The sequence below is a fragment of the Oryctolagus cuniculus genome, chromosome 9 (assembly GCF_051225735.1).
Source record: "Oryctolagus cuniculus isolate XC-2025 breed Fujian yellow rabbit chromosome 9, ASM5122573v1, whole genome shotgun sequence".
Lineage (NCBI taxonomy): Eukaryota > Metazoa > Chordata > Mammalia > Lagomorpha > Leporidae > Oryctolagus > Oryctolagus cuniculus.
In genome coordinates, this window is record NC_142875.1 from 77,178,837 (window position 1) to 77,196,979 (window position 18,143).

General features: G+C 41.8%; 1 protein-coding gene across 1 annotated transcript; it reads right to left on the reverse strand.

Annotated features, from left to right (window-relative positions):
* Positions 1-6,354: 6,354 nt before the first annotated feature.
* LOC100359171 (large ribosomal subunit protein eL20) lies at positions 6,355-9,687 on the reverse strand. The gene is made up of 2 exons (XM_051831742.3): positions 9,670-9,687; positions 6,355-7,015 (listed from the first exon to the last, which is right to left on the reverse strand). The coding sequence occupies exons 1-2, from the start codon at positions 9,685-9,687 to the stop codon at positions 6,401-6,403; spliced, it is 633 nt and encodes a 210-aa protein (XP_051687702.3). The 3' UTR covers positions 6,355-6,400.
* Between the last annotated feature and the right edge of the window lie 8,456 nt (positions 9,688-18,143).

Below are 18,143 nucleotides of genomic sequence, written 5' to 3' on the forward strand. Positions count from 1 at the left end.
AGACTTATTCCCCCACACCGAAGAGCTATCTGCACAATCCCCACCTTTGAGTCTGGTAGGTATTCTTAAACTCTTTTAGCATTCTGTATAGTACTTGTCATTGGTATAATATCCCTATTCTTTCTGTAAGTTATAGAAACATGCCACAGAGTAGTATTTCTATGTCTCTCTGTCATCCTTTTCTTCTTCTTCCTCCTCTTCCCACTTGTCTTCTTTTTTCTTCTTTCTCCTTCTCCTTCTTCTTCTTCCAGCAAGAGTGAGTGAGAGAACAAGCAAACAAGTGAGCTCAATTTCTGGTTCACTCTCCAAATGCCTGCAGTGGCCAGATCTGGGTTGGGTTGAAGCTGGGAGCTGTGAATTCAATTAAAAACTCACATGGTAGAGGAACCCAATTACTTGAGCCATCACTTCCTGCCTCCCACATTGGAAGGACATTGGAGATAGGAACCAGATCCAGGAATCAAACCCAGGCATTCCACGATATGGGACACTGAAATCTTGATCGAAATCATAACCTCTAGGTGAAACACTCACCCCAATAGACTAGTTTTAATATGCTGTATCAACTGTGGTAGGAAAACAATAAATACAGTGTAGAAATATGTAATACAACAAGTATTTAAACAGAAGCTTTTCTGTTAAGGCCTCAGCCAGAAAATAATCAATGTGATTCATTACCTAAGTAGTTTTTAAAAAAATATTTATAATATTCTACTTGAGTCATTATTTACATGTCTCTCATAACCATGATGATTCTCTCACTCTCTTGTATGCCTTTGGGAATTGTCTGTGAGTCCTGACCCTCACTTTGAGTTTACAAATGAACATAATGAAAGTTTGAAAATGATCATTTGGTAAATGAATATGTACACATTGATTGTTGATTGTCTTTCAGAGGATAAATTCTAATCTATATTTTGATGCTAGGCAACAAATGATGTCTGTTTGAGGTTACGTTTTTCAGGATATACAGTTGACACTGATCCTATGATGGTTCATCTTAAAGATTTGTTAACTTTATGGTAGCATGAATATAATGTGCATTGAGTAGAAACCACACTTCTTATTTTGAAATTTGATTTATTTTAGGGCTAGTGGTATGTGGTATGTTCTTCTCTCAGGAAAATGGACAGTATCACCAAGCCAAAGTTCTTAGTCACCCCATAATCATAAAGGCAGACATTTGACACTTTGCAGTGCTTGGTACTCCAGCATTATTTTTGGATATTGTATTTTGATGTTCTATCATGTCCATAAAATGCCCATATGTGTGTGTACATGGAATATTCATCACTTTTGTTATAAAATAGGCTTTGTATTAGATGATTTTACTCAAATGTAGGATGAGTGTTTTGAGCATGCACAGATAGGCTTAGACTAAGCTAGAATATTTGATAGGTTAGGTGTGTTAAATGTGTTTTCAACTTACAATATTTTCAGCCTATGTCTGGTTTATCAGTTTGTAGTTCCATTATAAGTGGAGGAGCTTCTAGAATTTTTAATCTCGTTGGGTAATACAATACTGTTTGGCTTCCTCTGATCTCAATGCATGAGAAAATGGGTCATCGGCTTGTGAAGTAATGCAAGGCAGAGGTAAGGCTGTATTTATACTTTATTGTTTTCTCAGAGCTTGCTTTGTGTTTATACATAAAATACTAGGGAAAAGTCTAAAATGTGGACCTTTTGGTATGTTGAGTGGTCCTTCTATTCTTCAGCAAGCTAACACTCTTTCCTCTCTCTGCCCAATGTCATAATATTATAATCTGAGTTCTAGCCATAGTCTGACAAAAGTGGGCTGTCAACTGGAATCTTCTGATATTTGAAGAAACTTTCCTCTTTGGTAAAGGGAATGAAGCCTCTTTATTCTGTGAGTGCTGTATTTTTCCTCCTACACTATATCTTTCTGAGGAAGAGCCAACAATCTGCATAACATATCTTGTTGATCTCTAAAGCAATTGCTGCCAAATTACAACCCCTACCTCCTTCATATACCCACAACTGCACAGCTACATGTGATATGTTGAGATTCTTAACAATGAGAAAAGATGCAGAAATGGAACAAGGGAACAATATGTTTTGAAATGTAAGATTTTAAACTTCTTTGGTGCATATCCAGGGAACAGAGACAGAGAGAGACAAAAATAGACCATACGCTAGGGCATAAAGCAAGTTTCAACAAATTCAAAAAATTGAAATCATACCACGTATCTTATATGATAACAATGGAATGGAGATGGAAATTAACAATTTAAGAAACTCTAGGGGCTGGCGCTCTGGTGCGGTGGGTTAATGCCCTGGCCTGAAGTGCCAGCATCCCATATGGGTGCTGGTTCAAGACCCGGCTGCTCCACTTCTGATCCAGCTCTCTGCTATGGCCTGGGAAAGCAGCAGAAGATGGCCCAAGTCCTTGGGACCCTGCACCCATGTGGGAGACCCGGAGGAAGCTCCTGGCTCCTGGTTTCGGATCTGCGCAGCTCCAGTTGTTGCAGCCATCTGGGGAGTGAACTAGTGGATGGAAGACCTGTCTCTCTCTGCCTCTCCTTCTCTCTCTGTGTAACTTTGACTTTCAAATAAATAAATAAATCTTAAAAAAAAAAGAAACTCTAGAAAATATGCAAACATATGGAGACTGAACAAGATAAGATGTTCTTGAATGAACAGTGGATCATAGGACAAATCAAAAGAGAAATCAAACAATTCTTAGAAATGAATGAAGATGGGCCGGCGCCGCGGCTCAATAGGATAATCCTCCGCCTGCGGTGCCAGCATCCTGGGTTCTAGTCCCAGTTGGAGTGCCGGATTCTGTCCCAGTTGCTCCTCTTCCAGTCCAGCTCTCTGCTGTGGCCCAGGAGTGCAGTGGAGGTTGGCCCAGGTCCTTGGGCCCTGCACCCTCATGGGAGACCAGGAGGAAGCACCTGGCTTCTGGCTTTGGATCAGCGCAACACCAGCCCTAGTGGTCAGTTGGGGGGTGAACCAACAGAAAAAGGAAGACCTTTCTCTCTGTCTCTCTCTCATTGTCTAACTCTGCCTGTCCATAAAAAAAAAAAAAAAGAGAGAGAGAGAAATGAATGAAGATGATGACACAAGATATCAAAACTTACGGGATCTCAAGGACTCAGAAAAACAAGAACAAACAATCCTGAAATTCGTAGGAGGAAATGAAAATTAAGAAAAAAACAAAATTGGAACAAAAAAAGATGCAAAAGATCAGTGAAATGAAGAGCTGGTTTTTTGAAAAAATAAACAAAATTCATACACCATACCAATGGTCCAACTAACAAAAAAAAAGCGGGGGAGGGGGACCAAATTAATAAAATCAGAGATGTAAAAGTAGATGTTATAATAGATACCACATAAATAAAAGGAATCATCACTAATTATTATAGCAGTATGCCAGCAAATTGGAAAATCTAAAAGAAATGGATAGATTTCTGATCACATGCAATCTGCCAAAATTGAGTCATGGCAACAGAAAACCTAAGTAGCCAAAAACTAAGGTGGAGATTGACTCAGTGATAAAGACCCTCCCAACAAGTAAAAGCCCAGGACCAGATGGCCTCACTATTTAATTCTACCAAGCTTTTTTTTTTTTTTAAAAATATTGTATTTATTTATTTGAGAGGTAGAGTTACAGACAGTGAGAGGGAGAGACAGAGAGAAAAGGTCTTCCTTCCATTGGTTTACTCCCCAAATAGCCACAACCGCCAGAGCTGTGCCAATCTGAAGCCAGGAACCTGGTGCTTCTTCCCAGTCTCCCAAGATGGCACTTGGGCCAACCTCCACTGCACTCCCGGGCCACAGCAGAGAGCTGGATTGGAAGAGGAGCTGCCAGGACTAGAACCAGTGCTCATATGGGATGCCAGCACTGCAGGTGGAGGATTAACCTACTGCTCCACAGCACCGGCCCCTCTACCAAACTTTTAAAGTAGAAATAATTCCAATTCTTCTCCAGCTGTTCAAAATTATTGAAAGGGATGGGATATCCCCCAAATTCCTTCTATGAGACCAGCATCACCTTAACTCCCAAACCAGAAAAAGATACAACAAAGAAAGAAAACTGTAGACCAATATCCCTGATGAGCATAGACGCAAAAATCCTCATCAAAATACTATCTAATAGAATCAAACAGCACATCAGAAAGATCATTCACCTATAGCAAGTGGGATTTATCTCTGGTATGCAGGGATGGTTCAACATATACAAATCAATAGATGTGATACATCACATTAACAAATTGAAGAATAAAAATCATATGATTATCTTAATAGATGCAGAGAAAGGATTTGATAAAATAGAGCACCCTTTCATGAAGAAAATCTCAAGCAAATTGGGTACAGAAGGAATATTCCTCAATACAATCAAGGCAATTTATGACAAAACCACAGCCAGCATCATATCAATGGGGAAAAGTTGGAAGCATTTCCACTAAGATCCAGAACCAGAGGTTACCCACTTTCACTACTGCTATTTAATATAGTTCTGGAAGTTTTAGCCAGAGACATTAGGCCAGAAAAAGAAACCAAAGAGATACAAATTGGAAAGGAAGAAATCAAATTATCCCTGTATGCAGATGACATGATCCTACTTATAGGGGAACAAAAGCACTTCACTGCAAGACTATTAGAACTCACAAGAGGGTTTGGTAAAGTTGTAGGATATAATAGGCATTGTATACACAAACAATACCATGACTGAGAATTACTTGTAAGATCAGTACCATTCACCCATTCACAATACCTACAAAAAATGTTAAAGACCTTGGAATAAATTTAACCAAGGATGTGAGAGATTTTTACAATGAAAATTACAAAACAGTAGAGAAAAAAATAGAAGACGACACAAAAAATGGAAAAATTTTCCATGTTCATGGATTGGGAGAATTAATGTCATCAAAATGTCCATACTACCAAAAGCAATTTACAGATTCATTGTGATCCCTATCAAAACACAAAGGATAATCTTCTCAGATCTAGAAAAACCAGTGATAAAGCAATCTTAAACAGCAAAAGCAATGCCGAACTTATCACAATACCTGTTTTCCAGACATACTACAGGGGAGTTATAATCAAAACAGCTTGGTACTGGAACAAAAAACAGACATATAGACCAATGGAACAGAATAGATATCCCAGAAATTAATCCACACACTTACAACAAGCTGATCATAGACAAAGGACCTAAGATTAATCCCTGGAGAAAGGTCAGTCTCTTCAACAAATGGTTCTGGGAAAACTGGATTTCTGTGTGCAGAAGTATGAAGTGAGAACCTTATCTTATACCTTATACATACATCAACTCACAATAGATCAAGGGTCTACATCTATGACCTGATATTATCAAATTACTAGAGGAAAACACTGGGGGAAATTCTGCAAGACATTGGCATAGGCAAACACTTCAAAAAGACCCCAGAAGCACAGACAATAAGAGCAAAAATAGACAAACGGGCTTATATCAAGCTAACAAGTTTCTGCAAAGGAAACAACAAAGTGAAGAGGCAACTGACAGAATGGGAGAAAATATTTGTAAACTATGCAACTGATTAAGGATTCATATCCAGGATCTTAAAAAAGCTCAAGAAATTCAACAAGGGCCAGCACTGTGGCATAGCGGGTTAAGCCACAGCCTGTGTGCTGGTATCCTATTTGACTGCCCATTAAGGTCTTTGCTGCTCCACTTCTGATCCAGCTCCCTGCTAATGCATCTGGGAAAGCTGCAGAAGATGGCCCAAACCTTGCATCCCTGAGTGCATGTGGGAGATCCATTAGAAGCTCCTGGTTCCTGGTTTCTGCATGGCCTAGTCCCGACAATTGTTGCAGCCATTTGGGGAGTGAACTAGCAGATGGAAAATCTCTCTCTCTCTCTCTCTCTCTCTCTCTCTCTTTCTCTCTGTAAATCTGCCTTTTGAATAAATGAAACAAATCTTAGAAAAAGAAGCTCATCAACAACAAAACAATCCAGTTAAGAAATGGGTAAATGACATGAATAGGAATTTTTCAAAGAATGAAGTCCAAATGGCCAACAGACACTTGAAAAAATGCTCAGGGTTACTAGCCATCAGGGAAATGTAAATTGAAAGCACAATGAGGTTTCACCTCACCCCAGTTATAATGGCTATCATACAGAAATCAAAAAACAATAAATTCTGTTGAGCACGTGGGAAAAAAATACCCTAATCCACTGTTGGTTGGAATGTAAGCTGGTGCAGCCACTGTGGAAGACAGTACGGAGATACTTTAGAAATCTCAACATAGACCTACCATATGACCCAGCCATCACACTCCTGGGAATTTACCCAAATGAAATGCAATCAGCATATGAAAGAGTTATTTGTAACCTCATGTTTATTGCAGTTTTTTTTTTTTTTTTCAGGTTGCGGGCGTTTATTGGGGCGCAGGCCTAAAAGGTGTTGGGCCTCTTGGCGTAGAAGCGCGGCTTGTGCTGGCGCCGCAGCACGCGGTGCGGGAGCGGGAAGCGGATGCGCGAGTCGTGGAACTGCTTCACAGCCGGCCGCGGGCAGCGCGCCGCCGCCATCTCCTCCACCTTCATCACCTGGATCGAGTGCGCGCGCGCGCGGTGCCGGGCGCCCATGTCGCGGTAGCACTGCGTGACGGCGCTGGCCATGATGAGGTCGCGGTACTCGTGGTACATGTTGTGCGTGCCGCTGCGTGAGTCGTAGCGCAGCCAGATGCCGAAGTTCTTCACGCGCAGCGGCGACTTCTCGAAGACCTGCCCGCAGTACACGATCTCGCCCGACGACTTCTTCATCTTCTTCAGCTCCAACACGAAGTACCAGAAGCGCGACTTGGCCACCACGTGGTTGGGCGCGAAGATGCGCATGCGGTAGAGCGGCGGCGCGGGGCTCTTGGACAGGCAGCGGCCCACCACCTTGTACTCCCGCAGTGTGCCCGAAGCCTTCGTGGCGCTCCGTCCGCGATGGCCGCCACCCTCGAAAAGGAACTGTTTATTGCAGTTTAATTCACAATAGTCAAGATGCGGAGTCAACCCTGATGTCTATCAATTGGTGATTTAGTAAAGCAAATATGGTATATATACAGTATGAAATACTACTCAGTGATTAAAAAAAAAAAAAAGAAATCCTGTCTTTTGCAGCAAAATGGATGCATCTGGGAGCCATTATGCTTAGTGAAATAAGCCAGTCCAAAAAAAAAACAACCAAAATATTATATGTTTACTCTGATATGTGGCAGTTAATATAGAACAGAAATAAATGGGTAGGAATGAAATGGATATCTTGTGATTTGATTGTTTTTTTTAAACTTTTATTTAATAAATATAAATTTCCAAAGTACAGCTTATGGATTATAATGGCTTTTTTCCCCCCATAACTTCCCTCCCACCCGCAACCCTCCCATCTCCCGCTCCCTCTCCCATTACATGCACATCAAGATTCATTTTCAATTATCTTTATATACAGAGGATCAATTTAGTATATATTAAGTAAGGATTTCAACAGTTTGCACCCACAATGAAACACAAAGTGTAAAGTACTGTTCCAGTACTAGTTACAGCATTAATTCACATTATACATCACATTAAGGACAGAGATCCTACATGAGGAGTAAGTGCACAGTGACTCCTGTTGTTAACTTAACAAATTGACACTCTTGTTTATGGTGTCAGTAATCACCCTAGGCTCTTGTCATGAGTTGCCAAGGCTATGGAAGCTCTTTGAGTTCGCCAACTCTGATCTTTTTTAGACAAGGTCATAGTCAAAGTGGAAGTTCTCTCCTCCCTTCAGAGAAAGGTACCTCCTTCTTTGATGGCCCCGTTCTTTCCACTGGGATCTCACTTGCAGAGATCTTTCATTTAGGGTGGTTGTTTTTTTTTTTTTTTTTTTTTTTTTTTTTTTTTTTTTTTTTTTTTTTGCCAGAGTGTCTTGACTTTCCATGCCTGAAATACTCTCATGGGCTTTTTAGCCGGATCCGCATGCCTTAAGGGCTGATTCTGAGGCCAGAGTGTTGTTTAGGGCATCTGCCATTCTATGAGTCTGCTGTGTATCCTGCTTCCCATGTTGGATCGTTCTCTCCTTCTTAATTCTATCAGATAGTATTAGCAGACATTAGTCTTGTTTATGTGATCCCTTTGACTGTTAGACCTATCAATATGGTCAGTTGTGACCTGAAATTGATCACTTTGACTAGTGAGATGGCATTGGTACATGCCACCTTAATGGGATTGAATTGGAATCCCCTGGCACTTTTCTAACTCTACTGTTTGGGGCAAGTCAGATCGAGCATGTCCCAAATTGTATATCTCCTCCTTCTCTTATTCCCACTCTTATATTTAACAGGGATCACTTTTCAGTTAAGTTTCAACACTTAAGAATAATTGTGTGTTAATTACAGAGTTCAACCAATAGTTGAACTAAAATACTAAAAGGGACAAAGTATTAAGTTGTTCATCAACAGTCAGGGCAAGGGCTGATCAAGTCATTGTTTCTCATAGTGTCCATTTCACTTCAACAGGTTTCCTTTTTGGTGCTTGGTTAGTTGTCACCTATCAGGGAGAACATATGATATTTGTCCCTTTGGGACTGGCTTATTTCTCAGCATGATGTGTTCCAGATTCCTCCATTTTGTTGCAAATGACTGGATTTCATTGTTTTTTACTGCTGTATAGTATTCTGTAGAGTACATGTCCCATAATTTCTTTATCCAGTCTACTGTTGATGGGCATTTAGGTTGACTCCAGGTCTTAGCTATTGTGAATTGAGCTGCAATAAACATTGAGCACAGACAGCTCTTTTATTTGCCAATTTAATTTCCTTTGGGTAAATTCCAAGGAGTGGGATGGCGGGTTGTATGGTAGGGTTATATTCAGGTTTCTGAGGACTCTCCAGACTGACTTCCATAGTGGCTTTACCAGTTTGCATTCCCACCAACAGTGGATTAGTGTCCCTTTTCCCCCACATCCTCGCCAGCATCTGTTGGTAGATTTCTGTATGTGAGCCATTCTAACTGGGGTGAGGTAACTCTCATTGTGGTTTTGATTTGCATTTCCCTGATTGCTAGTGATCCTGGACATTTTTTCATGTGCCTGTTGGCCATTTGGATTTCCTCTTTTGAAAAATGTCTATTGAGGTCCTTGGCCCATTTCTTAAGTGGGTTGAAGCACCACAATAAAAAAGCACTTGTCAGTTTCTTTCTAGCTCGAGTACAAGCCCCACTAAACATTATCTGGGCTGCACATTTTCCTCTTAGCAATTTGTATTTGCAAGTTAGCCAAAGAATCTGGTGTCAGTTACAATAAGAGTAGAGTGAGGGTGATGCAGGAGAAAGAAGAGAGAACCAAAGCTGTAGGTTCAAATGCGATGATTTCAACTATTCAAGCTTGGGCAAGTCAATTAAAATCAATTCGCTGACTGATGTATTGATTCACTCAGTTTATCTCTGTTTTGCACCAGCACTGTGCCATAAGCCTGCTTCTTCACCTATAATGCAGGACAGTAATCTTACAATCAAGTAAGATATTAAATTAAACAACTTTATTTACATTTGAATGGCATTTATTTTGAATCATGTGGTGAAAGTGAAATTTAGAGAAAAAAATGTATGCTATAAAATGGTTTCTCATATTATTTGTCAGAAAAGGTAAGGTATATTTTCTGATACATGTAAAAGGTGTTTTTGTTTCTGAGACGATACCTCTTCCTTTTTAGACATGTTCATAGCAGAGCAATTCATTCTGGTGGTCCTGGATGCTATTTTTGAAATGTGGTGGTTCAGCTTTTTTTCACTGCAGTGATAGAGACACAGTCAGAATCAATCTTGGATACCATGGGAAATTTATATCTATTCCTGGAATCTTAATTTGACTAAAGCAATATCTATATGGGCCTAGAATATTTAAAAATTTAATTCAGGAGTTTTAATTGAAGCTTATAAGGTTATATAGAGGTAACAGTAGTGGTCTTTTGGGAGAAAAAAATTCCAGATATGTGACTACTCTGTTCTGCTTCACTGCTCTTGGATTGTATTTGGCCTCATATCAGATACCAAGGCAGCATGGAGTTGTGCACTGCCTTAATGAGTACATTCAACACAAATAGGAATCCTTTGTTAATTTAGAGAGGTATCAAAATGTTATATTTAAAAATTTTCTAATTGACACTTTGAAATTGCATGTATTTATGGGATACCATGAGATATTTCACTGTTACACATTACATAATCTTCAAATCAGGCTTCATATGTCTAGCTTCTCAAGCATTTATCATTCATTTATGGTGAGAATATTAATTTTTTTCTACTAGCTTTTTTTTTTTTTGACAGGCAGAGTGGACAGTGAGAGAGAGAGACAGAGAGAAAGGTCTTCCTTTGCCGTTGGTTCACCCTCCAATGGCCGCCAAGGCTGGCGTGCTGCGGCCGCTGCACCACGCTGATCTGATGGCAGGAGCCAGGTACTTATCCTGGTCTCCCATGGGGTGCAGGGCCCAAGGACTTGGGCCATCCTCCACTGCACTCCTTGGCCACAGCAGAGAGCTGGCCTGGAAGAGGGGCAACCGGGACAGAATCCGGTGCCCCAACCGGGACTAGGACCCAGTGTGCCGGCGCCGCAAGGCAGAGGATTGGCCTAGTGAGCCGCGGCGCCGGCGTCTACTAGCTTTTTTGAAATATTTAGTATGTTGTCATCACCTATAGTTATTCTACTGTGCAATAGAACACCCAGAATTTATTCCTCCAATGCAGCTGTAACTGAGTACCTGTTGACCAACCTAGTCTCAATCTCTGGTAACCACTGTTCTACGCTCACTTACGATGAGATCAACTGTCTTAGATTCCACATATGAGTGAGATCTTGCAGTATTTTTCTTTCTGTGTATGGCTTACTTTACTTTAACATACTGTTCTTTGGTTTCATCTATGTTATAAAGACAAAATTTTATCCTTTTTTATGGCTGAATATTACTCGATTGTATCATTTTTTTTTTTTTGACAGGCAGAGTGGACAGTGAGAGAGAGAGACAGAGAGAAAGGTCTTCTGTTGCCGTTGGTTCACCCTCCAATGGCCGCCGCAGCTGGCGCGCTGCAGCCGGCGCACCGTGCTGATCTGATGGCAGGAGCCAGGAGCCAGGTGCTTTTCCTGGTCTCCCATGGGGTGCAGGGCCCAAGCACCTGGGCCATCCTCCACTGCCCTCCCTGGCCACAGCAGAGAGCTGGCCTGGAAGAGGGGCAACCGGGACAGAATCCGGCGCCCCAACCGGGACTAGAACCCGGTGTGCCGGCGCCGCTAGGCGGAGGATTAGCCTAGTGGGCCGTGGCGCCGGGCGATTGTGTCATATTTTGATTTGATAACGACTTCTTACACAGGAATTATTGAATGATTCCTTATAACAGTGTCTGTCTTGTTATATAGAGGATAAAGGTCTATTTAAAGTGACCCCTGTTCATCAAAGAAGAAGGTAGTTTTCTCTGAAGGGAGGAGAGAACTTCTACTTTGCTTATGGCCTTGTCTAAATACTAACAGGGTTTGTGGATTCAAAAGGCTTCCATATCCTAGGCAGCTTATGTTGAGAGCCTTAGGTGATCACTGACATCATATGTAAGAGTGTGAATTGTTAAATTAACAATAGGAGTTACTAGGCACTAACTTCTCATGCAGGACCTCTGTCTGCAGAGTTGTATTATACCTATATTTTAGTGCTTGCAAAAGATGTGTCATTCTGGGGTGCTTCTCTAAAGTTAATTAAGTTTCTAAAAAAAAAAAAAAGTGAAATTAACTTCAAGATGCAGACTTTGAACAGCCCTTGTCTCAACTGTTGAGGAACAGTGTTTTTTTGTTTTATTTTGGTTTCATGCGAATTGTTGAACTCTTTACTTAGTATAGAGTTACTCTTCTGTGTATAAAGTTAATTGAAAATGGATCTTAGTGGAGAATGGAACTAGGAATGGGAGAGGGAAAAGGAAGAGGGGTGGGAGAGTGGGTGGGAGGGCAGGTATGGTGGGAAAAATCACTACATTCCTGAAGTTGTACTTATGAAATGCATGAAGTTTGTATTCTTTGAAGGGGGGGAAGCAACTCCTATTCCAATTTTTATAATCCTGAAAGAAAAAGCTCCAGGATAGCGATTTTTAAAAAGATGATCATTTTTTAAAAAAAATTTATTTTATTTTAATTTATTTTATTTTATTTATTTGAAAGTCAGAGTTATACAGAGAGAGAAGGAGAGGCAGAGAGAGAGAGACAGGTCTTCCATCTGCTGGTTCACTCCCCAATTGGCCGCAACGAACGGAGCTGCACCAATCCGAAGCCAGGAGCCAGGAACTTCTTTCTGGTCTCCGACAAGGGTGCAGGGTCCCAAGGACTTGGGCCATCTTCTACTGCTTTCCCAGGCCATAGCAGAGAGCTAGATCAGAAGTGAAGCAGCCGGAACTTGAACCGGCGCCCATATGGGATGCCGGCACTTCAGGCAGCGACTTTACCCGTTGTGCCACAGCGCTAGCCCCAAGAATACTGATTTGAGATTACTAAAATATCCAGCCGAAGTGCCAGTGAGCCCCACACTGGGACACACTAGTGTAAGGACAGGCTTGCCAGCAGCAGAGCTGGCACTAGCTCCCGTACACCTCACAAGTGTGTTCTTTCCTAGACTCAGGCAGAACAGCACATTGGCTTCTGCAGTACCAGGTCATTGGGAAAGTTGCTTTGTGTTGTCTTCTCTCCCACCACATGTCATACAGAGGTTTGCAAAGTGCTTTCATGTCAATTGTTTCCTTTTCCTCTTCACTGCATCCCTACATTGCTTTCAGAATGGGCGGTTTTATTAATCCTTTTATATTCCACTTCTGATGAAGTGATTGCTAAATGTTAAAGATCAGTAAGTGGCAGGAGAAGGGTTGTAGCCAGGTCTCCTGAACCCTAAATCCCACAATCAAGGGGCTGCCCAGTTGCCTCTCATGCAACACAATCAGATGTGGCAGTGAAAAAAGGAAGCAATGCCATCTCTCCCAGGAGGGCAGGACAGAGACATCACACAGAGGGGCAGGTGCTTCCAAGAGAAGAGGAGATGAGTGACCACATTCTAACTAATAGGATGGTTAGTTGTTGATGGTTGGTGGTTTGGTTCTGATAACAATGAATCAAAGTGATATTGAGAGACCTGAGGAATTATTACTCCAAGTAGGCCTTTTTTTTTTTTTTTTTGGCTTGGTGACACCTTCAATTTAATCAGAGTCAAGGATTCTTTTTGGGAAAAGGAACTCATGGCAGACATCAGTATATTCAGAAGTAGTGACAAGATACCAAAAACTTGGAACTGAACAAATTAACCATGTGAGCACATTCATGGAGATTAAATCAATAGAAATGTCCTCCTACTCACACTGCATCATTTTAGAGCATAGGAGGATGCATGTCAGTGTTATTCAGCCTCGTGGTGGGAGGTGTAAAATCAATGCACAAACAGACAGCTAGAAATTCTGAATAAGATAGAATAAGAAAACCCACTAGAATAAACATGTTGACAGTAAGATGTATCAAACAAAATAATAAATCTTTCTAAATTTTACATTTGTACAGTTTTCATTGTCTGTGCTTAGATTTTCTGTTCCTTTAGCTCAAAAGTTGGCAGAAGTGGGCCTGGCACCATGGCTCACTTGGCTAATCCTCCACCTGCAGCGCCGGCATCCCATATGGGCACCGAGTTCTAGTCCCAGTTGCTCCTCTTCCAGTCCAGCTCTCTGCTGTGGCCTGGGAAGGCAGTGGAGGATGGCCCAAGTGCTTGGGCCCTGTGCACCATGGGAGACCAGGAGGAAGCACCTGGCTCCTGGCTTCGGATCAGCACAGCGCCAGCCGTGGCAGCCATTTGGTGGGTGAAGCAACGGAAAGAAGACCTTTCTCTCTCTCTCTCTCTCTCTCTCTCTCTCTCATTGTCTGTAACTCTACCTGTCAAATAAATAAATATAAAAAAAGTTGGCAGAGGCAATTTTGTATTAAAAAAGATATCATGTGCAGTCCCAACTTCTCATGCAGTGTGTTGTGCTAAACTATCTCATGGGGCTAACTCACGATGTGCCATAGTCTTCAAATTAAATTTGTCCACTAAGTTAAACTCCTAAGTTTGTGGCTCCCTGTTTCTCACACTTCTTGTGTTGAAAAATAGCTATCAGGTAGTCAAAGATCCTGACATTTTTCAGGCTAAGTTTGACACTGAGAAATTTTTAAAAAAATCATATCAAGAATTAGTCACATTACCCCCTTTGAAACATAAATTGTTATGCTTTCCTCTTGACATCTGACCTTGACTCAGGAAGGAGCACTCCAGGATGGCATTTTAGCAGGAACTGTTTGCTTCTGGATTTTACTATGTTCTTGAAGGTCCAATACCTGCCTCTTACTGGATTTTTATATTTTATGCCATGGCTAGTTCTGTGCCTTGGATACAGTAGATAAAACATGTAACTGTTGGATATGGTCTTAGCCATCATTTCATCTGATTCTTTCATTTTGGGAAAACAAAAAGTTCATTTAATGAAAAACTAAATCCAGACTCCATGTCTTCTGTACAGGGTGGTCAATTCTGCTCCTCCATTCACCAGGGTGATAAATACTGTTGGTTGCATGCAACATTAAACTTCCCTTGCAAAAGGGCAAATGACCTTCCAGTTGCCAAACCCAGTGGTCTTTTCTCATTTCTACTACGCTTCAATCTATGTCTCTGGGAAAGAGGAGAAAGAGATATTTCAGCAGAGCCACCTCAACAGCTTCTTCGTCTTCATCATCTTCTTCTTCTTCTTTTCACAGGCAGAGTGGACAGTGAGAGAGAGAGAGAGACAGGGAGAAAGGTCTTCCTTTACCGTTGGTTCACCCTCCAATGGTCGCTGTGGCCAGCATGCTGCAGTCGGCGCACCATGCTGATCTGAAGCCAGGAGCCATGTGCTTCTCCTGGTCTCCCATGCAGGTGCAGGGCCCAAGCGCTTGGGCCATCCTCCACTGCACTCCTGGGCCACAGCAGAGAGCTGGACTGGAAGAGGGGCAACCGGGACAGGATTGGCGCCCCGACTGGGACTAGAACCCAGGGTGCCGGCACCACAGGCGGAGGATTAGCCTATTGAACCGCGGAACCGGCCTTAACTTCTTGATTTCTGATTGCTAAAATGATTAGCCACATTTTTTCTTGCCCTCTTTTTACCCAGGGCACATTGCTCCAAAACCAAGCATTTCACCTGGGTGAACTTCTCTGATCTCTTCCAAAGCTTTAGCCAAGCACATGCCTTCCTCTGCAGTTACTGATGTATGCATCTCTGTTCTCTCCTTCCAGCCTGGCTATTTACCTTTCAGGTAAAGCGCACTCAAGTCTGACACCTCTCAGCAGGTTTCCTGCCACCTTCCACTATTTTCTTTGCTTACCATGGAAAATAACCTAAAGAACAGTGTATTCTTTCTGTGTCTTCCATTCCTCCCTTCTCAGCTACTGCTTAGTGGCCCTGTCAGTCCACTGGAACTGAGCTTGCTGGTATTCCTAGTGCTTTCCAATTACAAATCTGGTGGATAGTTTTCAGTCTTCACTTTCCAGTGACATGGGACACTGTGGAGCTGTCGTGGAGAATTATCACCTGTTTTTGGCAGCATGGCCTCTAACCTCTCTTCCTGTAGAGAATTCTCCACCTTATGGGGAGGGGCCTGTCTCCCAAATGCCAGATACCTGCTCTCTCTGTGTCTCTTCTCTTGTAATGTAGATGTTCCATCAGGACCTTTTGCTAGCCCGTTTTCCTGATTATACCAGTACTTTTCTATATTTTTAATAGTAGCGCACATAAACATGATGATCATATGCAACATTGGAAGTAAACTGGAGGGGATTTTGGAGTAACTATGGGAGGGGTTTGATGGAGAACAACTTGTTATACATTCTTTATATCATATCAAGACCCTCTCCTGCAAAATAGACTCAATTAATTAGGTCTAAATGTGTTAAAAAGTTGATTCATAGTGTTTTAGAAAGCTCCCAGAGTTACAGACTACATAGTTCCCAGTCTTGTGACAATTCAGACAAATTGCAATGAAAGAAACAGATTGGGTTTGGCTGTAAAATATGGAACAGCCTGTGGGCATGACTCTAAACACAATATTAAATACTTATGGTCTTTTCCTTGTGTACATTGATTAAACTCTCATTTTCTGTATTTTGCCAGTTCTAAGGTAAACCAAAATTTTCTCAGTTAAAACATCACTCAGGATTTTTAAAGTCACACTCAGAAATGCTGTGATAGGCTGAAAAAATGTAGGTCTTGCCACTTCAAGATATCCATATCACAATCCCTGAAACCTGTGAGGTTACCTTATTTGGAAAAAAGGGTTGTTATAGATGTGCTTAAGTCAAGGATCTTGACATGAGGAGGCAATCCTGGATTATCCAGTGAGCCCAAACACAGAAATATGTGTTCTTATGAGAGAGGCAGAGGGAGACTGGAGATGGACCCAGGAAGTTATCTGAAGATGGAGGCAAGAGATGGGAGTGATGTAGCTGTGAGCCAAGGGATGCCAGCTACCACCTGAAGGCAGATGAGGCCAGGGAGAATTGCTATGCAGAACTTCCAAAGGGAGTGTGGCCCTGCACACATTTTGATTTCAGACTTCTGACTGCCGGAACTGTGACAGAATAAGCTGTTTGTTACAGCAGTCACAGGCATTGAATGTAGGTGTTTTAGACCTTCATGTTTTAGCATGGCTTGTTGACTGTAACTTCATTGTATCATAACAGTTTCAAATCTGTTTTGCAGCTGTGTTATTCAAACCAGTTTTACCATTAACCTAAACTGTGAAGTAGATGACCCGATCATCAAGGGCACACTCCTTTTTTTCCAATTTGATCCTTTAGATACCTAGAACATTCATAATTGTGTGACTGTGTGGATATCAAGGGAGTGGAATCAAGTGAAATTTGAATGTAAACATTATATTAAATAAGGTCAAAATCTGATAGAATTTTCCAATAAGACAAATCTTATCTTGACTCTAATTCTCAACTTTTTGGGCTAGATGGGAATGATATAATGATATGATTTTTTTTGAAGGGAAACACACTATATGGGTGATCACTCAAAATAGAATGCTACTTGTTTTTAAAAAAGTATTTATTTATTTGAAAGTCAGAACTGCTTGGGCGCAAGGGAAAGAAAGATCCTTTCTCCATTTTCCATTTGTTCACTCCCATTGCATGGACCATGTGGAAGCCAGGAGCCAGGAGCTTCTTCCAGGTCTCCCACATGGGTGCAGTGACTCATTCACTTGGGCCATCTTCTGCTGCTTTTCCTAGGCTATTAATGGGGAGGTAGAGTGGAAGTGGAGCATCTGAGACTCGAATCTGCCCCACATGGGATGCTGGTGTTGCAGGTGGTGGGTTTACCTGCTATGCTATGATGCTAGCCCTGAAAGGCTGCTTTTTAATATCTATACAACTAGCAAGTTAGGATATGTCTTAAGTTGAAATTATATTAAATTGAAAGGAACACAAAAACAACCAGATGAGCAAGAAAATTATTGTGGCTCTTTTTTCTTGCTTCTTTCAGTTGGGAGTGGTAGCACAAAGTCTGTCACTTGTGCTGTAAGTGGGTAGTGGTGTTGGCAGCCCCGAGGAGGCTTCAGCATCAGCACTTGGTCCTGGGTGGAGTGAAGTTATGGAGCCTGTAGGATATGGAGACTTATACAGGCATGGAGTCACAGGTTGCTGGCAGTACTAGATCATTTGAACAGACCACTTACCAAGTTCCTAAATCATGAACCTAGATACCCATTCAGATGGTTTAGCCTGCTTCTTAAGGTATCCATGTATTATTCTACCATTGTCTGACTTTTCATCTTGGAGTAATTTTTCTTTTGGTCTCTTAAAAACAATTGTATAGGGGCTGGCACCGTGGTTTAGCGGGCTAAGCCTCCACCTGTGGCACTGGCATCCCATATGGGAGACAGTTTGTGTCTTGGCTGCTCCTCTTCCAATCCAGCTCTCTGCTATGGACTGGGAAAGCAGTAGAAGATGGCCCAACTGCTTGGACCTGTGCACCTGCGTGGGAGTCCCAGGAGAAGCTCCTGGCTCCTGGCTTCAGATTTTAGCTCCAGCCATTGAAGTCATTTGGGGAGTAAACCAATGGATGGAAGACCTTTCTCTCTGTTTCTCCCT